Source organism: Pinus tabuliformis, chromosome 1_2 (assembly GCF_031772625.1).
Source record: "Pinus tabuliformis cultivar Carrire ecotype Pingquan chromosome 1_2, CPIR1, whole genome shotgun sequence".
In the NCBI taxonomy this organism is placed as follows: Eukaryota; Viridiplantae; Streptophyta; class Pinopsida; order Pinales; family Pinaceae; genus Pinus; species Pinus tabuliformis.
Genome location: NC_142298.1, coordinates 1,165,911,089 through 1,165,937,584, shown reverse-complemented (window position 1 = coordinate 1,165,937,584; position 26,496 = coordinate 1,165,911,089). Strand labels below are relative to the sequence as shown.

Below are 26,496 nucleotides of genomic sequence, written 5' to 3'. Positions count from 1 at the left end.
TTCACAGTGAGTAGTCCAGTTTGTGAATATCTAATGAAATAGCTAAACAAGCTTTTGCCAAAAACATTTGAATCGACAAATAATAGCTTATGATTCAAATTTATTACAATGCTCATCTGTTTCTGGTATATCTATATTTGATTATGGTATATAATTTAGTTGCTCCACAATATATGGACTGGGTTCAGTTCCAGCTTGCCTTGGTGTTGCTGTAGGAGTGTTTTTCCTTGTAGGATATTCTTGAAAGAAATTCCTCCATTTTTGTGCTTCTCATGTGTTTCTGTGTTTTTTTTTGAACTACTCCCAATGCCTCCTCCTATATGTTTTGTTTTACTGAAGGCCGCAACGCCACCTCGTAGCCTCAGGTTGAGTGTTATAGTAGACACTGATAAAATATTGTAGTCCTTCAAGGGTTTGGGGTCCTATAGTGCTCAGCCCCCAAATATTAGATGTTGTAAACCAACATGATATCCAATATGTTGGGAGATGATATTCTTCAGATGCAAAACAGAGTCTGTTGCGAGAACCCAAACCAAAATAGACCTCCCCGAAGGGGTTTTAATAATAATTTGAAATCGATAAGAAATTACCAAAATTGGGGGTTCAGTTTCCGTATGGAGATGGCTGAGTCATGCAGCTTTAGGTGCATCGCAATGCAGTGGAGTATGTGGGAACTCCTTCAGAGATCTGTAGACCTGGTTCCGGGAGCTAATGTCCCTATTATGCTCGATAGACCACTCTAAGGTGGGTAGCCTGAACGATGTAGAGGGCCAGGGAGTGCTCTTGATCGCGAAGAAAGTTTTTTGGACCCCCCCATACGGTCCATAATTCAAATTCCGAACTGGCCGAGGCATGGGAGGGCAGTTTTTCATGAATCTTTGTGAAAAAGGTGGGCACTCTAGGTAGCTTTCGGTAGCAGATGGTTCAGGAAGCAGCTAGCCGGATGAAGAGCTCCATCCACCCCCCACAATGACATTGCACAGTCGTTGTAGAGTCAATGGTCTAGCCTTCACCGCAACGCCGATAACCCAGTGGCCCAACTGTCTAATCCTTCCCCCAGTTGTTCCACTCCCCATTGCTAAGCCAACAGTTAGATGCAGGCCATGCCAGGGGACCGAGTCACCTATCCGACGAAAATCAAATGCATTGTGCGTTGGGGTGAGTGCATTCCTTGCTGTTCGTTGAACCATCCAACACAGCCGCTGCAACCATTCCATCCTGTAGGAGCCGACAATTATGGACCCCAAAAAATAACAAAAACGAAAGCAATAGAGCCACCGAGTTTGTTCCCTCCGAACTGGTTCATTAGCTAAACCCCATTTGAGAAACTGGAGCCTCCATCGACCCAGAGCATCGGCTTCCTTGTTGCCAAGCGAGCTGACCAAAGGATAGAACATGGCGACCACTCCCAAATCGCCATTTTCGCAGAGATAAACCCTATTCTGTTTTGCTCCATTTTTTGTCTCTCCTTTTTATAATTTTAATTATGCAAAAATTACACTTTTATTTTTTTTATTTTATTATTATTTTTATGCGAATATAAAATAATAAAATAAGACATTATCAAGCAATATTTAAAATATTATAAAACAACCTATCTTCTAGAACACCTCTCAACTTAATTTTTTTTTTCATCTCATTTATATACTATATAATATAAAATAATTAATTAAAAATAAATAAAAACAAATAAATAAATAGTAAAACAAAACATCTAAATTAAAAAGCTAATTATAAATCAACTACTATATACACTAGTTCATTATAAATATACAAATAACACTATTAATCAAATTTAAATTTACTTTATTACAAATATAATATAAAAATTCATTTTAATTGCTTCTAGGAAAATATAATTTTTTAAAATACAATTTATCTTAATTCCAGCTCTAGAGAAATTAAATATTTTAAAATAAATGAAAATATTTTAATTAATAATTTTTTATTAAATAACTTTAAAACATCTCTTCTCCCTACCGTTTGAACTTCTATTCTCGTAAAATCTTTCTCCAATCGAATTATCCAACGTTTACAAATTTCGATCCCCTTGTTTACCCATTTTTAAATGTGGATTTTGATTGACACTATAGTTTGTAATAATATTTACTTCCGACCAAGGTTGTGTGCCTAAGCTATATGTATATATTCAGTGGATATTCATCGCTTCCATAATCGTCCTCCACGATCCTACCAGCGCTTTACCGACAGCGTTTGTCACCATACTTCATAAGCACTGAAGTTTGCTGCTCATCTGATGGAAGAAGACTTAGTCGACGCTCCTGAAGATTGCACCATTAAGGAGGTGGCGCCTGCACTCATTGCTCTACATCCTCTGAACAAGTCCGTGGTGGTTGCTGTTGGCCCAGAGCTTCGTATTTTTGATTTAGTGTGAGTACTAATGTGCTTATTCTGTACCAATGGCACGCTTTCATTATGATTTAAGTTCTTTAACATCTTGGTAATTTCATTTTTTCTTTTAAGCCCTGGAATTTATATATTTCTAGTACTGTCTGCTTTATGTGAGAATTTGGAAGGAAGAAAGTGGGTTTATTGCGGGGTTATAAATAAGTGGAGGATGATAGGTAACATAAAGTAATCAGATATAATTACTGCATAAACCCACGAAAATACACAATGTGAAGCAAATCCCAGTTGTAGCCTGGTTGAACTGGACGAGCGTGTGCGTGTTTTATATAAATTCGCATCTATTATGGATATATGAATCGATAGACGCCATTTCAGTGTTCAGATACCCAACGGTGAAACCTTTAAAGGGTTTTTAATGATAGCTATTATTATACCTGCCTTTAATTATAATTTAATTGAAGTGGATCGGCTTAATCCGTTCAGCGAACTTTCATTCAAAGCACATTTTATTTTGAGCTGGCAAAGTTTAGGGCTTGAAAGCAACTTCGTGCTTATTGGCACCCACGTATTCACCGTCGATTCGGAAGTCCACGCTGGCCGCTGAATTTTCGATTGTTGTGGTTCAGCTCAAAATAAAATGTGGCAAACGTTAGGGCTTGAAAGTAACTCTGTGCTTATTAGGCACCCACGTTTTCACTGTGTAGATTGGACGGTCCACGCTGGCCGCTGAATTTTCGATTGTTGTGGTTGAGCCGCTCAAAATTTCACTCATAGTGGTCCTGGTGACACAGCCCACCACTCTATAATTCATAATTTCCAGGTTAGGTTGGATCTGGCTAAGATACGGTAGGACTCTAATTCTTTTGAACCAGCAGAATTGGTCCAGAACAATCCTCTAAATGTACCAAAAAATACAAGGAAAAAAAACCTAAGAAATCATTTTAGAAGCCAAATAAAACTATTTTTTGTGTATATGTTTTATATTATGTGTTCTATGTGATTATTTGTATTTCTGAATGGTATATATCATTTTAAATGTTCCATATTTCCAAACCTTTTTGAGAACCTTTCAAACTTTTGTCAAAATCCCAAACTTTTCTGAACCTTTGCCTACCTGAAACTACCAAACTTTTTGAACCTGGTAACTATGTTCCAAAACACCTCTCCTCAAATACACTATCTGTAGCAACTAGAAATGGCTTAACCTGGAAAGTGAAATATCTGTTTAAATCCATTGGGATTTAAGATTACACGGCCAATATAGTTAGAATTCAAAATATATGTTCTTTACAATTACCTCCTGGTCAAATGTTCATGTATCCTCCAAATTTATAGGGTGCAAATGCTGGGACAATGGGTCTAACCTGTTATCCCTCATTTTGCAGAAGGTCTGCACCCATGATTTTTTTCTCTATTGCGATTCTCATCACAAAGGCAGGTTTATGGGTTGCTCTTTGGATGACCCACGGGTTGTGATCACATTTGATGAGGTTATTGGTGATGTAGTCATTGATGGCTAGATGACATTGGTGCTTTGGTTGTCTTGGTGATTGCTTTACCTTTCATACTAATAGAGGAGCCCCTACGATCATTGGATGGTTGATGATACATTTTGATGTATGACTCCCTTAACGGAACACCCTAGCACTTTTGGCCTTGCGACAAAAATTTTTTGCACCCTAGTGCAAAGCTTCACTAGTTGACTAAGACAATGGGTAACACGGGAGATTCACTATTGTCACCTTAGCAACTTCTCTCCTCAGTTTAGTGATGGATAGAATCCAACACAAAGGAGGCTTCCCTAGTAGATCTTAGGGATATAATGGCCTGGCCAAACCAAGTCAAGAGCCCCCTTAGGGCTTCTACTTCCACTACCACCAAACAAGAGGATAAATCAATTAGGGTTTATGGTGGTTTCGGAATGTAATTTCCAAATTTGAGTTCAAAGGATCTTATGGTTGTTCTAAAGGCTTAGGTCAACCAATATGAGCTCAAGTAAGGCCCCTAAACACACACAATCAAGAAATTACACAATTCTGTAGTAAACTGATTTGTAAAATAAGAAATTGCAGCAATATGCCAGTTTATAGCAGCAACAACAAAGAGCCCTAGAATTGATGATGCTAAATCCAAAAATAAAGGGCTATTATGAGAGTAACATAGAGATGAAATTACAACAAATTTCTGCAATAAAAGATTATATAACAACATCTAAAACCCTATACATCAGCCCTAGAAAGTGGCTGAAAAATGTACTCAAAATGTCACTTTGTATTATTCAAATTATTCCAAACTCTTTCTAACTCTAGGCCTAAAACATCCAAGTCAATAAATGTTGAAAGATAAGATAAGATAGTTTTATTAATGACCTCGGGTGACCGCAAGAGTCAGTTAATGCGACTAAAAGATATATCCACTGTAAATACAAGGCACGTGGAGTGCAAATGTGACTCCATTATAACTCCAAAGCTAAAAAGACCAAAATATGACTAAAATAAGTCTGAAATGAAATAAAGGTACAATTAGAGAATGTATAAAATCACATGAAATGACCAAAAATGAGAAGTACGAATTATGTCTATCGCTGGACTGTGTAACTCCAAAGAAATGAAGGGAAGTTGAAGATGAGGCCAATGAGGTCAACATCTCCTGGATTTGATGGCTAATGGCGAGGGAGGTGAGGAAGGCAATCTCTCCTTGTCCGCGTCCTCCGAAACTATAGGGAAATCCAATTGTATGATCCCGGGGGGGAGTATAGGACCGAGGGTTACTCCTAACATCCAAGGATGGAAGGAAGAAGCTATTGAGTATCTCTGTCCATTGTTCTATGATTGGGAGGAGGTATGGCGAGCTGGTCTCGAACCATTCCCTTTGACTCTTTGAGGATAGGCCGACTAAAGCATGGTATTGCATCTACGGTCCGGTCTCAAATATACTTGTCCATCTCGTAAAGGGGGGGTTGTAGTGAATCCCGAGGTCTCGCCCTTCCCCCATATGCTGCATATTGAAGCTCTGCATGTTGCTTATTGTTTCGATCAGACGAAACATCCTGGAAGTAAGAGTTATAGTTCTAGAAATCCCAAGGTGTGTCGAGGCATGTAAGAGTTGAGATCCGTAGGTAAATATATCCCTAATAAAGAGGGCTAGGCATCTCTGGTCCTGGTATCGAAAAAAGTAGAGAGGGAGCCCTTGGAATCCTTGTAGAGACAATGGAAATGTCACCTGGTCTCATAATAAATAGGGCACCTAAAGATGAGGTGCCACTCAGTTTTCGGCTCTTGTAGATGGCAAACCTGGCAAATTTTGTCTGATTGAGGAATATGATGGTTTGTCTCGACTCTAAGATAATTCGAGGCCTACACGAAGTTGCCCCAGGGGTATCTTAAGTGGGTGTGTCCAATGCTGACACAAGTAAGGGGGCTGGACGATGAGGCCATCTTATAGCTCTAAGAAATGCTTCAAATAGAAAGGTATCTTCGGACCAAGGGCCGTTGGAGGTGAAATCCATGTGACTTGAGTGGATAATTGATAGATATCCTCCTTAATGGACTGATTCAATACCTATTTAGTCGATAGAAGATGGCTTGGTGCATCAAGAGAGAATTTGAATTGGGGGAGGTGCTCATGGGAAATGGAAATGGCCATAGATTGGAGGAGTTGGGATGCCTCAGAGAACCACCCTTGAGTACGACCTGTTGATTGATCTGAAGTGAGGGCCTCTAAGGAGCAAAGTGCTAGGTAGGGGTAAAGCTCTCTCCCCACCGTAGAATCCCAGAGAGATCTAACTCTGTGAAGGAAAGAGACTAGGCAGGAGATGACCTTAAGGGGAACGGATGGGCCCCGGAATCTGCTTGGATAATAGACTATGGAACTGTATTTTTGCATCATATGATGCATCTGAGAAGCAAGGTCTAGACTCTCTTCGACTGAGCCAAATCTGTCTGAACCAAACTTGGCCCCTAGATCTCAAAGCCATAACGAATTGTAGGTCGAATAATTGCGTCCATGAGGTGGAGTTTGGACAAGATGTCCCAAAATTGACTCTGGACCCATTGTCTCCTGATGAGGGCAAGAAAGCCATATCATGTGTGGAGATGGGGCTAGAGGGTTTGTCTCACGCCAAAATAAGGCCCTGTGAACTTCAGTCCCAGGTAAATATAATATGTGATGATCTCAATCTCTTCTCCTCGAAAATAAAAATGCAGGTCTATAATAGAGCTCTTGGATGCATTGAAGATCATAAACTTAGTCTTACCTAGGTTGACCTTCAATTGTTGAATGTCACAATAATTGCCTAGGGCATTCGGTTGTCTCGGTAGGCCCTCAGGGGTAGAGGCCAATGAAACCAAGTTGTCAACAAAAAGGAGTAGAGAGATCAACACCTAATGAAGAAGGCAACCATCCCCCTCCTGAAAATGTTCTTGGAGGAAAGACCCCAACTTGTCAATATAAATTCCGAAGAGGGTAGGCAAGAGAGGGCATCCTTGCTTAACACCATTGGTACTTTGAATGAAATCTAAAAGGCCATGTGCCATCTTTAGGCCTTCAATAACAAACCCGTACAATCTCATGATGGCTGCTAAGAGAGTTTTGGAAATCCTAATGTCACAACCTCTAAAATAGTGCCTCCCTCAGCATTGTGTTGAATGCTTTTCGAAAGTTGACAAAGTAGTTGTAGACTCTCATGCTTGGAGTGTAAATATGTGGTCAATCATCTGGTAGTTTGCACAGAAACTTGCTTGTCCCTAGCTCTGAGACTTCATCGCTCTAGCTCTTCAGAAAGCCACTGATGTAGAATAATGGTGTAAAGCTTGGAGAATGTATGACCCACCATAATAGTTCGGTAGTTATTTGGATCCAAAATGTTGGCAGAATTGTGGATAGGATGGATGATGGGTCTGTTTCAGGCAGGAGGAAAACCATAGCAAAGCGCTTGGTTAAAAAGATCGGCAAGATAGGATTCGAGGGACTTACTGCCATGCTATAGGAATTTCGCCTAAAGGCCTTCTTCGTCAATAACTTTGCTAGTGTTCAGAGCTTTGGCTGCCCTCCTAATGTCCAATTCTGAGAAAAGGTGGCAGGAAGGGGGGGGGGGGACATGGATTCGAGGTTTCCTGGGAATGTCATAGAGGGAGGTAGTGTGTGAAAACATGGTTATGGAATCCAATTCAGGTGGGATAGTTCAATGCATGGGGAAAAGGGTACAACAAAAGGCCTTAGGGGAGCGATGGAGGGCCTCACAAAGCTCTTTTCTCCTTTGGGAGAGAAATATATGCTTTTTATGGTGAAGGAGTTTATGGTGGGATATCTAGAGAGAAGGTGAGGCAGAGGGATCATGTGTGAGGGCAAAGTGAAGTTGCTTTTGGAGAGCTTTGCAATCTTCATCATATCATCGGTTCATGGGACAATAGCTAAGAGTGGGCTTATGAGTGTACTTGTGAGTCGAATAGGGGTAAGAGCCCAGGGCGACTTCCATAAGGGCTCTTGAGAGTAACTCATACTTGGTTGTGGCAATTTTCAAGGCTTTAAAATGAGAGATGGGGGGAGTAGTTCTTCGAGACAGGTTGTGTATAAAGGGGCATAATCTCTATCGAGACAAAAAGTGCTATAGGGGGGTTTTGAGGTGGTTTGGAAGGTGATGAATGTAGCAGGAAGAGGGGGAGTAGAGAGGAGGAAAGTGAGGAGGGTATGATTTGCTAGAGGGAGGCGAGAAACAGAGAGATGTTGGATATGTGGGAGGAGAGCATGGGTGATCAAGGCATAATCCACAACACTTGGCCCCCCTACTATGGGGAAAACAAGTGAAATGTCCTAATTTAGGGAAGTAGGGGAGCCCGTTTAGAATCAATAACCCATGGGATTCGCCCAACTATAAGAGATGCCCCCTTAACTTGTGAGGGGCCCATACTCATCTTGTGAAACATTTGTGAAGACCAATTGACTTTGGTTCTATCTCATGGTGGCAAAGAGCGTCCTCAGCTTTGTCGTGAAGGGATACCCGTTTATTCCTGGTTCAGGCGTTGAAGTCACACAAAAGAATTACATCTCCTTGAGAAGAGTAATGAGATATGTCCTCGTAGAGATTGAGGAATGAGTCTCCCTCGAATTCCCTATGAGTCGCGAAAGGTGATGAGGCAAGGGGAAAGTAACAGACTGTAATGTAGCTGTTGCAAAGTCGGTAGCGGTCTTGATGTAGCCGGACCTGCAAGAATCTAGTGTGCTCGTCTGAAGACAACATGGTAACTCGAGTCTCGACTACAAAGGGAGTCCTGTACAAGGCAAGCAACTCCCCTAGAGCCTCTAATTCTCTCAAAACGTGTCTCCTGTCTGCATGCCCAAATCCTATGATACCCCGAGATTGGGGGTGGGGTTCGCATGGGCCTTGCATGTGTCTTCGTGAGAAAAAGGAGATCACGAGAACCAATAACATCACACAATGAATCTGGAGAAGACCAAAATGCACCATTACAATTCCAACAATCGATGAGATAGTGGGCTTGCCCCCCTTTTGAATGTGACTGTCATTTGGTCCATGGCTGGGAATAACCGGGGGGGTCGAGTTATGGATGACAACTATAAGTTCCAGAATAACTGGCCATTTCCTTTCTTTTTGTGCAATTGTTACTTGGTCTCTGGCTTGTTTGAGTTCTGCCTATTGTGCTTTGGTGAGGTCAACATTGTGGAAGATCCTTTCAGTGGGCAGGAGAGTGGCCAATTTTTTCTTTTCGTGAAGGGCTTTGATTCAATCCTCGAGTGTCTGGAAGCAGAGGAAAAGAGTGGCATTGGGCCCCATCCATGCACGCTCTAAAGAGAGATCATGTAGGCCCAATGTGTCATGGAGGAAGGAGGTGCCAACTTGTAGGGGATCTACTGGGACCATAGGAACTGGAAGTCCAGGTACTCTAGATTTAGCTCCTGAAACTGATAGAGATGTTCCTCATGTAACTTGATTTGCACAACCCCTTCAACCATCATGAGTGGGGGAGGGGGGGCTGGGGATGTTCCCTCTTCTTGACCACTTCCACCCAGGAGTTGAGCACCTGTTGTTATGTTTCTGCCTCTTGTTTAAAGAGAGCATGTTGTGTCCTCACCTCTTATTTGAGGTTCAAGAGCTCTAACTAGAATGAGGGGGACTCCACAATTGGTTTTTGCAAGTGTATGTTCTCCTGTTCTTTTATTTTAGATACCAATTGTTTTAGCTTAATCACCTTTGAGTGGAGTTGCTTATTCTCATCTTCTAGGAGATCCACATTTTGAAACAGGCTCTTAACTTGGGAAGCCCAGAAAGAGAAATCTTGCTCTAATGCCACATTTGTAGGGCTATATAATCGCTCCCCATTGTAGAAGGTAGTTCTTTCCTGCGAAACCTCCCCCAAAGGAGTTAAGGGTGGTGTGTACCCCATGGTAGATTCCCACACCATGAGCTGTAAAATCACCCTTTGATATTCAACACAATTCCTCGAAGTCCCCTGCTTTACTGTGTGACGATGATCCTTTTCAAAAACAATGGCAGTAGGGGGCAGCTTAGGACAAGTCGACGGCTTGAGGGAAGTCACAGCGAGATGTTGGTTGGAATTCTCATAGCTGCAGTTTAGTGGTGGCTTGACTTTGCAGTTCCACGGTGGTTCCAAAAGCTTGAGGATGTAATTCCTCGATGGCACGAAGGTTTAGTGTTGCAAAAGTGGCGGCTCAATCTTGCAAGTGCATGGTGGTTCGACGTTGTGCAAATTTTTGTGGTGGCTTGGCTTGATCTTGTGGCTCCTCCGACTCGCGGATGGTGTCGATAGTGAGGAACGATTGCAACTTGCTCTTGCTCGATGCAGACACTTGATGCAGAGGAACCAACTTGGCTCGATCCCATGACTCCGATGCACAAACGATGCGATAGTGAGGCATGATTGTGGCTCACTCTCGCTTGACCTGCTCGACGTTGACACACTGCTCAATACACTCTACACAAAGGAACCAACTTTGGCTCGATCCTGCGACTCCTTCAACCAATAGACAGTGCCAGTTTGTTTTAGACCCCCACTTTAGAGATAAGTTTTAGATTTTGCTATAATTTGTTAGACACTTAATTTGTTTGGTTGATGATGAGGAATATGAACTGTCATCAGGTGTCCAAGAAACCTTCGAGTATGAATCCAATGGTCATAAACATGCATTTATATATTTATCATTTTAATGATAATGCAATTCCATGCTCATCTCAAATTTTTAAGCAGTCTAATAGTGGTATTAGAACAAGTTTCACTATATTTTGAGATTGTATTTTCCTTCATGGTTCGAGAAGTAAATCGTGGCTCCAAGAAATGTAGTTTTAGATGGTAGGTCTCCCAAAACCAAATCTCACCTTCTGTTGTGTCACTATCTTCATTAATTCTAAATACGAAGGTAATATGGCTCCTTGCCATTGGGAAAAATTGGGGTTCATACATTGACATCGATTTTTTGATTATCTGTTGCTTGAGAGATGTTTCACCCATCTTCGTTCTAGAGAAATGCATAGTTGAAGGACTTGAGGGTGATTCAAGAATTTTCTATTCTATTCATTGAGTATAGAGACACCCCTTTCAAGTTCCAGTGGAGAATACATGAGTGAGTGATACTATTTACCCATAGAAGAGATTGATTTGGGCTATGTATCGTTTACTTGTTCAACAAGCAATCCAACATGAAACTTTCCAATGCCTTACATGCCTCCATCTCGGATTGGATTTAGATCATTATTGAACATCAGAGGTCCCTTCCCATAAGACATTGAATCTCCATTAATAGTATGATAGGATCCATTCTTTCACTTATAAGAATGATGGCATTGATGCTTATGATCTAAGGCTTGAGGATCCATTTGCATCGACCTTAGTAGAGGATGATTAACACCCTTCTTCATTGCTTGGCTTTTTATAGTGCCATAAACAACCTTATGATTTTCTTTATTGGATTTGTTACCACTCAAACCAACAGGGGACCTAAAGGGTTCCTAAGAGGGCAACTGCTAGGTTCAGGGCAACGGTGGAGGCTTAGCCCACTGTCACCACAGTTAAGTCTCCCTACTCTTTACGGACTTACTGATGGGAGGACTCCCGATAGTGTAGGGATCACTTGTAAAGTATATGTTAATGAATAGGTGGAAGGTTGCTATAGAAACCCTTTCATGAGGATGGAGTGAAGAATGGAACTTGCTTGCTCTTTAAGCAAGGGACTTGGTCTTCCAAGGGTAAGGGGTGAGGATTGGAGGGTTGAGGGAGAAGGAATAGACTTACGGACGAGGTTCTCAATCCCTATAATCCTTGGGAAACTTGGATTCCCAAATGGTCCTTGATAAATAATCTTTATTGAGAAGTGGGACCACACGGGGCCAAGTGGACCCAACCTAGGTTCAGGGATGGAATGCAGCAACCAATGATGTTCCTATCTTGGACAAGGTGAAAGGAAAGGACCAAATGAGAATATTTACCTCAAAAGATTGAATTGATCATGTTGAGGTCTAGCCTTGGGGATGCCTAGGCAAAATTCGATCCTAGAGCTAGGGCTTGGGATTCCTGGAGATTCCACTATTAGAATTGCCTCAAATTTGGTGGAGAGGGAGGGGACCCGCCAACGCAGTAGCCTGTAGGAGATCAAAGTTTTTCCTTGGGTCAATTCTCGGGAAATTGATGACCTAGGTGACCTTTGAGGGCTAGACTTGGGAAAAAGTGATAAAAGGTGAAAAAGGTGAAGGGGATGACCACCCTTTTTTAGGGATCAGTGCCTAATTCACTTGGGGATATGTAGTCAAGGATGATGATGAGTAAGAACTTGGTTTCTTGATCAAGGAGGCCCAGAAAGTCAACTTCATCCAATGTTGAGAGAAAGAAAAGAAAAGTGACCTTCAAGCATTTATACTTCAAAGTAAAGGATGCAAGCTTATCGAGACAAATAATCTCTAGGACATTTCATTCATATAACTTTGGCCCATACATTAAATTAGCTAAAACATGCTCAATTCCACATTTTGATTATGCAACAACTAGCCCTAATTTTAGTAGTATGCGACAACAAGAATAAAATATAAAAAAAAAAAATGAAATAAAGAAACCAATCGAAATGAATTATAAATAAATCAAATCAAAATCGAACTGAAAATAATTTTTTTATGCTAATTCTAAACTAATGTATATATAATACAAAAATGAAAAAAGAAATAGAAAAAGAAAATCGAATGCTAACCATAACTAAACAAAACCTAAAAGTAAATATAAACATATGAAACTCAGGAAATAAAAAAAATCGAATAAGTGTGTTTGTTGTTTTGCAGCTGCAGGTCCGGCGGCAGAAGGAGAGCTCGAAGGCAGCGAGGAGGGCATGCAGCGTGTAGGTGGCCAGTCGAAGAGTAGAAGGCAGGGCAGCGAGGAAGGAGGATCGAGGGCAGACAGACAACAAGAAAGGAGTAGCGAGGGGCAGGGTAGGCATCGTTTGGAGGATGGAGACGCAGCGAGAGGAATAGTTGCGGGCTGGCAGACAGGGTTTGAGGATGCCAGAGGATGAGAAATCGCAGGGTGTAGGTGGCCAGTCGAAGAGTAGTGAGAGAATGAGGGTCGAATGGAGGGTTTGTTTGCTGGATGCTTGGAGAAGAGCAGACAACTGGAGCAGACAGCGTGAATGGAGACCGCAGAGAGGGACAGATTGTGGAGCTGTGGCAGCGGATTCGAGGGTAAAAGGAACTAGGCAGAGGGATGATAGAGGCAGCGTACAGGTATGGCAGCTTGCAGGTGATGAGGAGCTGGACCGACGACGGATTTTGCAGCAGGCTTAGGCAGCGAGGGTTGTAAAAAAAGAATTTCGAAATTTTCACAGTGAATCCAAAAACCTAGGCAGCAAATCAATCTGCAAAAATGGTGGCCCAAAACCTCTTTAAAAATTTTCCAGAAATCTCAATTTAAATCTTCCCTTATAAAATTTTCCAGATTTAAAACTCTTTGAACCCTTAGACTGCAAAATTAATTTGAATAATATCCCTACAAAATGATGTTGATGAACCCTAGAGATCCAGATCTTACCCTCTAGGGCCTAGATCTGGACTCTACACAATTTTCTTCTTCAGATCTGTAGCTGCACGACAACAAGAAACACCCAAACGATATATACATTGATAAAAAACTAAAACCCCAGAAACCCAAGTCAGAAAACCAAATTTTTCTATAGATCTATGCATAGGAATCGCAAATCTATCAGATCTAGGGAGTGTGAGTCCAACTCTGCTCCCAGATCTGACAATCTAAGGCTCTCAAAAGCCAGATTTTCAACTTAGCACATAAAAAATTAAATTTTTAAATTTTAAATGAGGTGCTTAGCTCAAAACCCTTCATGCATCACTAGTAAAAATCTTATGATAAGCTTGGGATTAAATTAAACTGGGCTCTTTAGAAAACACGGATCGAGAGTTGGCTGGTCCAACTGAAAACTTCCCCAAATGCCCGATGATCTAAAAATCAAGACTTTCTTGCAAAACTCAATTCAACCATCAAAATAGAGCGAGAAAATGATAATAAAATTCAGATAAATAGAGATACCTACTATTACATTCAAAATTTAGATTATCACTTAAACCCCAGCGATTGAGCAAGATACCTGTACTCAAATCACTCTTCAAAAGCTATCATCAATGGCTAAAAAGAAATTTATGCATGAAAATGACACATCTTACAGTATTTCCATGAAGAGTAACACCGACAAAAAATTAACCCCAAAGTCTTGTAATAAAATAACTTAACCAAGCAATTTGTAATAAAATAACTTAACCAAATAGTTATGATTATTCCCAAATCACTTTTACATAGACTCGATCTATAACACTAGGACTCGCCTAAGATCCTAGTGACAAAATACATTCCGACTTTGGGGTGAGACTGAAGGAAAACTCTGCCGACCATCCGAGAATAGGTCGGTGAGACAAAAAACCTCCCGGAATGTAGATCGTCACTAGAAAAGTAGGTTTACTTAGGCAATTACATACATGACACATATCTGCTGAGATTATTTACATCATATACATGCAGAATGGGTTTACATTATATCTTGGAAGTGACACTGATGATGATAGTTGTACGACACAGACACATTGATCAGGCACTATCCCTTTTGCGAAAAAAGGGGGTGTACTGGTATGGGTCGTTGACGTGTAGTTGTCAACATCTGGCTCTACTTGGGGACACGTTGCTGCACCGGAGGAATGTGAGTATCCAGAATCTGCATCCACACAACACACAACATAACATAAGTAGCGTCCATCCAAAAATGACCATATAACGTTAAGCACAGGAAAGATATAAGCTCTTCATTTATTAAGTATCCTAATAACATGAAAAACATCTACTTAAAAATAAACTACTGAAACAACAGGGCATAAGGTTAGAAATACAATACAAAGATGCCCCATGGCATTAGATGCGTTCAATATAGTGCATACTGAGCATTTGCCTGCTTTCAGGAAAATCTGTTGGTTGTTTCTCAGATATCCTTTCTCTGCAGTTTGAGCTAAGTTCTTCCTCTTCTCCTCGGGTATACGGCAATATGCTAAATTCCCAGATATCCTGAAATGACTAACTTCGGGTGTCTTCCTGGTGAAGACCTGCTCTGGAGTAATCTTGCCCAATGCCCTATGAGGAGTTCTATTCTGGACATAAACTACCATGTTGCATGCTTTTGCCCACAAGAGTTTTGGCATATCCTGATCATACATCATTGCCTTAGTTGCTTCCGTAGTAGTTTTGTTCTTTCTTTCGGCTACTCCATTTTGCTGCGGATTGTAGGGAGCTGCCCACTCTCTTCAAATGCCCTCCCTAGTGCAAAAATCGTTGAAGTCCTTGTCGACATACTCTCCACCATTGTCTGAGCGCAACACTTTTATTTTCTTTCCTGTCAGATTCTCCACTAGAGCCTTGAACTCTTTGAATCGACAGAAAACCTCATCCTTGGTTTTCAGAAAATAGATCCAAGTCTTCTTGGAATGGTCATCGATGAAGGTTACGAAGTATTCGGCACCACTAAGAGCTTTTGTGAACATTGGTCCGCAGATGTCTGCGTGTATCAATCCTAATACACTCGTGGCCCTATTGTTACTTCTAGAAAATGCTGCTTTGGCATCCTTGCCCAGAGCGCACCCTCTGCATACATCATCTCGTTCAGTACTAAGATTTGGAACTGCTGTTACAATTTTCCCGAGAATTCTCAGAGCCCCATGGTGCAAATGTCCCATCCTTCTGTGCCATAGTTCATGCAAATTTCTCCATTATTGCTTATCAGTGCCATTGGTGATTCTAGCTGCAACCTGTTACTTTTGACTCCGATCTGTACCTTCTTTTTCCAACTCGGGTGTTTGACGTATACTTTCTTCTTAATGAAGAAAACATCATAGCCCTTTGTAAAGTTTTGTAGATGTTCTATGCTAAGAGCAATTTCACTTTTCTCACAGCAATCATACAAGTAGATAAGCAAAATGCAGATAGAACATATAAGCAGATCTTACAGAAGACAAATCAGAAACAAGAAAAATGTATGTGTTCGTTTCGGCGGTCAACAGGATGCTTCAACCAACAAAGTCTCCTTTGGTCAGCCAGCCCAGCATGTGTCACAACAACCCTCCAACCAGTAGATGAGTCAACCCAAGTCAGTTCTACAAAAGTCAACGCTGTCCTGAAAAGTCAACGCAGGGGCAGCAAGCTAAAAGTCAACGCAGTAGCAAAACGGTCAACACTTTGACCTCGATTTTTGTGCCAGGTAGTACAGCCTTCAAAAATCGAACCTCCCACAAGTTTTCAGCTTGTTTGGACCAAGCGTTGACCAAAGTCAACGCTGGTCAAACTTCTACGAAACCCTAGCAGCAGAAAAATCCTCTTCGTCCTTCCCACGTGTGACTGAAATTCGTCTTCCAGGTAGCTCGTACTTTTTAGGATGAGAGAGGAAGATGTGAGTTGTGTTGTGTTCAAATTCTCTCCAACTTTTCCTGTATATATATCCATCAATGAGGGTGTGTGACACATCTGTTGGGCATGTGAGCCTACATTACAAAACTGGCTGACCTTGCACATATAATTTATTAAGAATAATAAATTCAAAATATAAGTTCTGCTCATCGGATTAAGACTATTTTTATATGGATTTTACACCTCTCAGAAAGAGGAATCCAACAAAAATATTAGCCTCTTAATCTGAGCATCAGAACATGGAGTTTGGACCTAGTTGTCCAAATTTAACACTCCCTCTCAACTAGGGAGAACTCCATCTATTAGTGCAATTAACATCGTGAGTCATCCCGCCGAAACTTGCTTTGCTGGCTTCTTTATTTCAGAACAGAAGTGGGTCAGTCACAAAGACATCATTCCCTGACTGACATAATCAGTCCAGAGGTCCCAAACCTCACAAATCTTGATCCCAGATCAAGTGGTTGGACCATGCCATCCTAGATAGAGAGTACGGCAATCTCTGATGCGTCCATCAGTCTTTGCTAATAGTCTCTAGCTTTTCCACACCTCATTGGCCAAATGAGAGGTACTTCCCATGAGCCCTGAACTCAATGGGTAGGATGCATACGGGGCACAGATTAAATGAGTGGCGAACCAGCTCAATAATCACAAGGGTGGGGCAGAAGCATTATGAGTGCTTATAGCTCCGAGAAGCTATCCCCAAAGCCCCCCAGAGCTCCCAGAGCTCATCGTCCAACAGGACCCACATCATAGGGTCTTTCCACGACACCAAGACTCTCACGGAAGGTTAGGAACTTGACCTTCCCCAGGGGCTTAGTGAGAATATCCGCGACCTGCTCATCAGTTCCTATATGATCGAGCCTTACGGCGCCTCGCTGTACCATATCCTGGATAAAGTGGTACCTGATATCAATATGCTTGGATCGGTCGTGGAACACAGGATTCTCAGTCATACGAATCCCACTCTGATTATCACAGAGTATTACAGTGGTATCTAGCACATGTTGGAACAGCTCACTAAAGAGCTTCCTCAACCAAACTGCTTCACAACAGGCCATACTAGCAGCAATGTATTCGGCCTCTGCGGTGCTCAAAGCCACTGACTTCTGCTTCCTGCTCATCCATGAGATCGAAGCAGAACCAAGATTGAAACAGCATCCAGATGTGCTCTTACGATCCACCACACTGCCAGCCCAATCGGCATCAGTATATCCCCGGAGTATCACACTCCCGGCAGTGTATCTCAGCCCATGGTTTATCGTGCCCCGAAGATATCTCAAAATATTCTTGGCACCAACCCAGTGAAAATGATGAGGCTCAACCATCTGTTGACTCAAAGTATTCACTGCAAAACATATGTCCGGACGGGTGTTCACTAAGAACATCAAAACTCCTATGAGTTGACGATACTCAGTAGGATTGGCCAAGATAGGCCCTGCAGCACTGCCACTCAACTTCTTAAAGTTGAGTTCCATTGGTGTCGACACGGACTTACAGTCCACCATCCCAAATCTTTCTAGAAGCTTCACAATATACTTTCCTTGAGAAAGGAAAATCTCTCCAGGTCTCTGCCAGACCTCCAGGCCTAGGAAATAGTGCATCAGTCCTAGGTCTTTCATCTCGAACTCAGCAGCAAGCTCCCTCTTGCATTGATGAATGAGAGGGTCATCACCTGTCAGGAAGAGGTCGTCCACATACAACACTAGAATGAGAGGCTTTCCTTCCTCAACCTTAAAGTAAAGGTTTGGATCAGCATTGCTTCGAGTGAAGCCCAACTTCATCAAGTAACGATCCATCCTCTCATACCAAGCTCTGGGTGCTTGCTTTAACCCATAGAGGGCTTTCTTCAACCTGCAGACATAAGTGTCTCGATCTTGAACTTCAAATCCCAGAGGTTGTTCTATATACACCTCTTCCTTTATTGCACCATGCAGAAAAGCGGTCTTGACATCCATCTGATGAAGACTCCATCCTTGCGTAGCAGCAAGGGCTATGATGGATCGGATGGTGGTATATCGAGCCACAGGTGCAAATATATCGTCATAATCAATTCCTTCCTTTTGAGAGAAGCCACGGGCAACAAATCTTGCCTTAAAATTTTCAGCACTCCCATCAGATCCATGTTTAATCTTGTAGAGCCATTTAGCGGTGACAACAGATTTGTCCTTCGGTCTCGGGACCACATCCCAGACATCATTCTTCATAATAGCCTCATATTCTTCATGCATAGCATCCTTCCAGACTTGATGCTTGATGGCTTCCTCAAAAGATCCAGGTTCAGATTGTATAATAGTACTCATGGCAGCTAGATACCCTAGGTATCTACACGGCTTCTTGCTTTCTCGGAATGTTCCCCTTGGGGCAGCATGACCCTCAGCATCTTCGAGGGTGTCCCTGAGCCATGATGGCCTCTTTCCTAGAGAAGGGGAAGGATCAATAGGGTCCATTGGCCCTTCAACATCAGGCATAGTCTCATCCTGGGGTTCTTCCAGATTTTCAGGTCTTTCTTCATGGTTTTCTTCAGATCTAGGAAGATCTACTACTTTCTTCAGGGAAGCATCTTCGTCAAAAGTGACATCATGGCTTATCTCTACTTCCCTTTGACCAGGTACATAGACTCTATATGCCTTAGAAGTCTCACTGTAGCCCACAAACATTCCTTTCTTCCCAGTAGCATCCAGCTTACTTCTCTTTTCTTTCGGCACATGAAAATAGATAGGACATCCAAAAATTCTAAAATGTGAGACATCAGGTTTCTTACCAGAGAAAACCTCTTCGGGAGTTTTGGAGTCCAAAGCGGAATGAGGGCATCGGTTTTGAATGTACACAACAGTATTTGCAGCTTCTCCCCACAGAAACTTTGGAAGACCCTGGTCACATAGCATGGCACGGGCAGCTTCCACAATAGTCCTATTCTTGCGTTCAGCAACACCATTCTGCTCAGGAGTATATGCAGTGGTAGTCTCCCTCTTAATGCCAGCTTCTCTGCAAAAGTCTTTGAACTCATTTGACTCATATTCAGTGCCATTGTCAGTCCTCAAAATCTTGATCTTCTTTCCGGTCATATTTTCCACCAAGGCTTTGAAGGTACGGAACCACATGAAAGCCTCATCCTTCTTCTTCAAGAAGTATATTCAGGTTTTGCGAGAGAAGTCATCAGTAAATGTCATATAGTAAGAACATCCCCCCAGGGATGTTACAGGCAACATACCGGAAAGATCAGAATGGACCAGTTGCAATATCTCAGATGTCTTTGTGACACTTGAGGGGAAAGGTCCCCTTGTATGTTTTCCTTCAGCACAGCCCTTACATACACCTTTATGATTATTTCCAAAATCAGGCATCCCTGTCACCACCTTCCTTGCTTCGGGAAGAGCCTTGTAATGAAGGTGTCCAAATCTTCGGTGCCATAGTTCGGTTTGACGGATAGTATCACAAGTCATAGCTCCCAACGGACTCCCTCCAACCTGGTAGAGTGTACCAACTCTAAAACCAATTGAGATAGCTTCCTTGAAGCTCTTCTTCCACATGAGTACCTTTCCATCAGAGAAAGTTACATTGAAACCTTTGTCTTCCATGGCAGATACAGACACAAGGTTTTTCTTCAATTTGGGTACATAGAGTACATCTTGTAGATGGAGGACTTGTCCTTGAGACAAGTGGAGGGTCACAGTCCCGGTCCCTTTCACAGGATAAGTGGCATTATCCCCAAGGATAATTTCTAGATTAGTATCCCTTTCAACCATGTCAGAAAGTGCTTCCTTGAATCCGGTGATGTGTCTTGAGGCACCACTATCGATTAGCCAGACATCCATAGTGTCGGGCGGAGATGCAGCTAAGAGAGCAGATATTAGAATATACTCATTTCTTTTATTAACAACATTAGACTCCTCATACCTGGTATTTCTGGTCCTTTTAGAAGGTGGATTGTTTCCTTCAAAGTGAGCCTTCCTCTTTCCTTTGGATTTGTCATTTCTTCGATTCCCATTCCTTCGGTTGTTGTTGTTGTCGTCACTATCGGGAGAATTCTTCTGGAAGGGGCATTCTCTAGCATAGTGTCCAGTCCTATGGCAGGTGAAACATTTACCCTTCTTCTTTTGAGTCTTAGTCCTTCCTTTGTCCTTGGAACCACCAGAGTTCTTCTTTCGGGAATGAGCAACATAGGCAGCATTTCTTTCATTATCAAATTCCTTCATCCTTGTTTCTTCTTGCATACATCTAGACAGAAGCTCATCAAAGTTAGGGATGGTATTATTGTTGAGAATGGTAGTTGTGAATACTTGCCATTCATATGGAAGTCCTCCAAGTGCGGTGAGAACCATCTCACGATCAGTTATTGTCTCCCCAATAGCTAGCAGATTGTTCCTGGTTTCGGTCAACTTCATAAAGAAAGTTTGAATAGACTCGTCTCGGCCCTTCTTCATATTCTTCAACTTGTTCTTGAGGAATAGCACTTGGTTCACATTGTTTACTCGGAACATAAGTATCAGTTTGTCATACATCTCCTTGGATGTGCCTAGTTCAGATATGTAGGCAACCAGACTCTTATTTATGGATTCCCTGATCAACAGCTTTGCTCTGATTTCTCCCTTCTTATACTTGTGTTTAACAGCAGCAGAGGCATTTGATGGAGGTTCTTGAATCTTCCCTGTCACATGATCTAGGAGATCATGATATTCTAATTTGAGATCTAATAACATCTTCCAGGCATGGAAGTCATCACTTCCAGTCAGCTTGTCATTCTCCCTGAATTCAAGCTTAGAGGAATCCATTTCCTTCGATGATGATTGCTATAGATAGAGTTTGTCTTCACCTCCACTTTGATACCATGTAAAGTTTTGTAGATGTTCTATGCTAAGAGCAATTTCACTTTTCTCACAGCAATCATACAAGTAGATAAGCAAAATGCAGATAGAACATATAAGCAGATCTTACAGAAGACAAATCAGAAACAAGAAAAATGTATGTGTTTGTTTCGGCGGTCAACAGGATGCTTCAACCAGCAAAGTCTCCTTTGGTCAGCCAGCCCAGCATGTGTCACAACAACCCTCCAACCAGTAGATGAGTCAACCCAAGTCAGTTCTACAAAAGTCAACGCTGTCCTGAAAAGTCAACGCAGGGGCAGCAAGCTAAAAGTCAACACAGTAGCAAAACGGTCAACCCTTTGACCTCGATTTTTGTGCCAGGTAGTACAGCCTTCAAAAATCGAACCTCCCACAAGTTTTCAGCTTGTTTGGACCAAGCGTTGACTTTCCAAAGTCAACGCTGGTCAAACTTCTGCGAAACCCTAGCAGCAGAAAAATCCTCTTCGTCCTTCCCACGTGTGACTGAAATTCGTCTTCCAGGTAGCTCGTACTTTTTAGGATGAGAGAGGAAGATGTGAGTTGTGTTGTGTTCAAATTCTCTCCAACTTTTCCTGTATATATATCCATCAATGAGGGTGTGTGACACATCTGTTGGGCATGTGAGCCTACATTACAAAACTGGCTGACCTTGCACATATAATTTATTAAGAATAATAAATTCAAAATATAAGTTCTGCTCATCGGATTAAGACTATTTTTATATGGATTTTACACCTCTCAGAAAGAGGAATCCAACAAAAATATTAGCCTCTTAATCTGAGCATCAGAACATGGAGTTTGGACCTAGTTGTCCAAATTTAACACCCTTGCTTTGAAGTTGAGATATAGAAAGTAAGTTCATCCCTAGTCCTGGCACATGCAGCACATTGGTAGCTCGGAACCGCTTCCCTGTTTCTGTTTGAAAAACTATAATACCTTTCCCTATTTGAGTACACTTTTCCTTATTCCCCATGGCGATCTGAAAATTTATTATTTCTTCTGATAATCTGAAAAACATTCCCAGATTCCTGTGATATGCCAGGAAGCTCCACTGTCTATATACCATACCCCTGAGGATGCAGAGCTTGCTATGCAAGCAACTTCTTCTTCCAATCTGGAAGCCAACATAGAGAAATCGAAATTTCTATCTCTTGTGCATTCCTCTCAAAATCTGCACGAGTCTCCTGACGTGGATGCCTCTGCATCATGCTCTTGACCCAGAATTGATTTTCCCTTCCTGTCTCCGAATCTTCGCTCTGATACCATGTGAAAATTTCTAAATAGAAATTCTATTACTGCAACAACTGATTTATTTTACCTACTTATTTCTCAATAAGTTATTTATGAAATCCCTTTAGTAAATATTAAAATAAATTCTACTATAGATATCACACCATTATACAGAAACAAATATATGCACAAGAATCCAACACATCAACACAGTTATTTTTAGACAATTGTCCCTGGAAAAGCCCAATGCAGGAAAAACGGTGCAGCAGAGGAGGGTTTTATTAATTTTCAGCAACGATCGCTTTTACAAAAAGGTTTGCATAGACACTGGGAAAAAACACCTGAGACTATTCTTCGAGACTTTCTGACACCCTAGAGGACTTTCTTTCTCTACTGCGTCAGCCCTGTGTCATTTTGCGTGGCTTTGCGCTGCTTTGTCCTTCTCTGCGTCATCCACTGCATCTCCCTCTGCGTTGTCTCTTAGAGTCCCCGTGTCACCTCTTTTGAGCTCCTTGACTACTGTTAATCACCCCCTCTTCCTCCACCCTACAACTCTCCCTCTGAAATCGATTTCACTCTCTCTGAGAATCGATTTTCCTTGGGATACTGAGTATCTGTTGGTGTGTCTCCAAATGACCCTCAAGTCTTCTCTTATACTTTTCCTGTTGACGAATCAACGACTGAGATTAAGTCTCTAATCAATGGCTAAGATTAAAACAGACTTGATCCTTGTCTCTTAGAAGCTTCTCATCCTTATCTTTATTAATACCCATTAATATTTTTATTTTCCTAAGTTTAGACTTAAGTGCCCATTAAAAATATTAATTATTTTAATAACTCCTCATCTGGATGGAATTTCTCAAAACGATTTCTGGGTCTTGGAGATCTTATGTAGCTTAGCCTCTCCACCAATTTTCATGGCTAGAGCCATCTGATGCTACCACAAATCAACACTCAGACCTTTGCAGAGGATCTACAAGCATCTCCGATTCATATGGAGACCCATGGGGTCATTTATGGGCCCTCAGACCCACTAGGAGCACCACAGGTCTACTACTTGGAGAACATGGGGCCACCCCCTTGTCCATCATATTCCGAGGAATTTATTCCTCATTATGGCACTTCAGGACATCATTAGGCCTTTGGAGGGCCCTACAACATGTACATATTATTATTTGGCCCCTTGTGAGGCTTATTTTTCCACTTGTGAGCTAGTTTGGTAGACTTGTCACCAATAGGGTTTTTATTTGCGCATTATTTTATCATTGGGGGCTAATGTAGGCCCATAGGATAATTTGAACTCCTTAGGAGGCTATATATTGATGTTAGATACATTCATTTGGATCATCACTTGACTTGGGATCTCTCTAATCATAAAGAACTTCACATCTTTTCCTTGGAGGATATTTTTTGGAGATGGATGAATTTTGACGTATGGTTTTGGGCTATTTTTCTTGTCTTGAAGCTTTGTTTTGCAAACAATATGCTGGTTGGATATATTCTATAACGTTGTAAGTGAATTTTGACGTTGTTATTCTTGTTACATACTGCTAAAATTAGGGCTAGTTGCTGCATAATTGAAATGTGGCATTAAGCATGTTTTAGCTAGTTTAATGTATGGGCCAATGTTATATGAATGAAATGTCCTAGAGATTATTTGTCTCGATAAGCTTGCATCATTTGCTTTGAAATAAAATTTTTGAAGGTCACTTTTTGTTTCTTTCTCTAAACATTTGATGAAGTTGACTCTCCAGGCTTCGTTTATCAAGAAACCAAGTTCTTTCTCATCATTATCCTTGACTCCATATCCCCAAGTGAATTAGGCACTGATCCCTCAAAAAGGTTGATCATTTTAACCCTCTTTTTACCCTTTTCCCATTTTCCCCTAGGTCTAACTCCATTAGGTCACCTAGGGCATCAACTTCCCCGGAATTGACCCAAGGAAAAATTTCGATCTCCTATAGCCTACTGCGTTGGTGAGTCCTCTCCCTCTCCTCCAAATTTGAGGCAATTCTAACAGTGGAATCTCTGGGAATCCCAAGCCCTAGCTCTAGGATTGAATTTTGCCTAGGCATCCCCAAGGCTAGACCTCAACAGGATCAATTCAACCTTTTGAAGTAAATATTCTTGTTTGGTCCTTTCCTTTCACCTTGTCCAGGATAGGAACATCATTGGTTGCTACATTCCATCCCCGAACCTGGATTGGGTCCACTTGGCCCTATGTGGTCCCACTTCTCAATAAAGATTATTTGTCAAGGACCATTTGGGAATCCAAGTTTCCCAAGGATTATAGGGATTGAGAACCTCGTCTATAAGCCTATTCCTTCTCCCTCAACCCTCCAATCCTCACCCCTTACCCCTGGAGGACCAAGTCCCTTGCTTAAAGAGCAAGCAAGTTCCATTCTTCACTCCCTCCTTGGGAAAGGGTTTTCGGGGTCACTTTGTACCTATCCATTGACATATACTTTACAAGTGATCCCTACGCTACTGGGACTCCTCCCATCGGTGAAAATCCGTAAAGAGCAAGGAGACTTAGCTGTGGTGACAGTGGGCTAAGCCTCCACTATTGCCCTTAACCTAGCAGTTGCCCTCTTAGGAACCCCTTTTAGGTCCCCTGCTAGTTTGAGTGGTAACACTACCTACACAACTTCTTGACATTCCTGGACGAATTAAAGTTATATGATTTAGCGTTTACCCCTTGATGATTAGAAGATTAGATATTAGACAATGTTCTTTTTTTCCCAAGGAAAACCTCACAAGGAAACCTAAGGGATGCATCCTGACATTCGTGGATGACATCCCTAGTAAACCTGTCAGCATAGACTGGATAGACTAGTGTGCCTTGGCTAGGGTGATTTGAACTGGGCACTTGCCAGCATGGAACTAGTCAAATATCCAACAACATCTATGACAATAGGTTGAGCTAATCCCTTGGGATATTATACCACCATTCTATTACAATGTATTCAAAATTTCAAATTGGGTTTGTTTCTTATTTTCTTTCCCGTGCTTTTTAACCTTTTTAGTATCTACAAGAGGTAGTCTTTTTCCGTCTTGTGAATGAAGGAATGGGATTATAGTGATCAAGTAGTTTGATCATCGTAACTTTGGTTTAGATAAGCATGAATATGTTTTGGATTTTACTTTTTCATCTTTATAAAAAAAATGTAAATGAAATGCTTAAGGTAGCAAATATTGCGATTTTTCCGAGGCAGCAATACTATCACCTCAATATATTACGGTATTCTGTAAAATTGAATATATTGCGAGATACAAGAAAATATATGCTGATTCAGGAGTTTTCTTGGGTACTTTTTTGCTAATTTTTGGGTTGCTTTATATGTTTAAAAAATGAATATGTTTGAAAAATTTCCAAGTTTGCTGATATTTTCCTGAATATTGCCGATAAGTTACTTTTGGAGACCTTGGCATTATATTCACTGACACAATATCTGCAACATTGATATTTATCTATCTTGCACTGGCTTTTGGGATGGGGGAACGGTGGGGATGGAGGGACATGTCCCTGGGACAGTTAGAGCACAGCCCCAATATTTTTAAGGGATGTCAGGTTGGGGACCGCAATAATATATGTCTATCTATGTATCTCTATATTTCAGAATTCACAAATAACATTTGTAGTTGCTTCAAGCTTTTAAGCATAACAAACTACATGATATAGTATTATGCACAGCCCTTACAATTGACAATTCTGAAAAAACTAGAGCAATTTAAGAAAGGATTGAGTGACATTTCATTATTGGTCAATAGACATGATGAAAATGTAGTTTAACTTTAGGAAACTTGAATGTAACTATTTTCAACTTGCAATAAGGTCCATGAAGGGTCTGTGAGATAGAGAATTGTCTCTATAGCTTTTCAGTCCTCATGTATTTTGTTAATGATGATTATGCTAGACAAAGAGGAATTCTCTTCTCTATAGGTTTTGCAGACTTTTACAGCTAAAACCACCATAAAATTGTTTGGTTATGTAAACAGATTAGATTCGTACTTCAGAGTAAGAGGGTGATTGAATAAGAAGTTATTCAAACATTTCGTACCCAATCCAAGTTACCACTAACTTA

General features: G+C 41.3%; 1 protein-coding gene across 2 annotated transcripts in view; it reads left to right on the top strand.

Moving 5' to 3' along the window:
- The first annotated feature begins 2,085 nt into the window (after window positions 1-2,085).
- LOC149210365 (uncharacterized) overlaps window positions 2,086-26,496 on the top strand; it is a 229,266-nt gene continuing 204,855 nt past the window's right edge. The window contains exon 1 of one of the 2 annotated variants that reach the window (XM_089396707.1): window positions 2,086-2,391. In XM_089396707.1, coding sequence (XP_089252833.1) covers window positions 2,258-2,391 — 134 coding nt within the window. In that variant the 5' untranslated portion in view covers window positions 2,086-2,257. The remainder of the gene's footprint in view (window positions 2,392-26,496) is intronic. The other variant, XM_089396708.1, reaches the window with a different exon arrangement.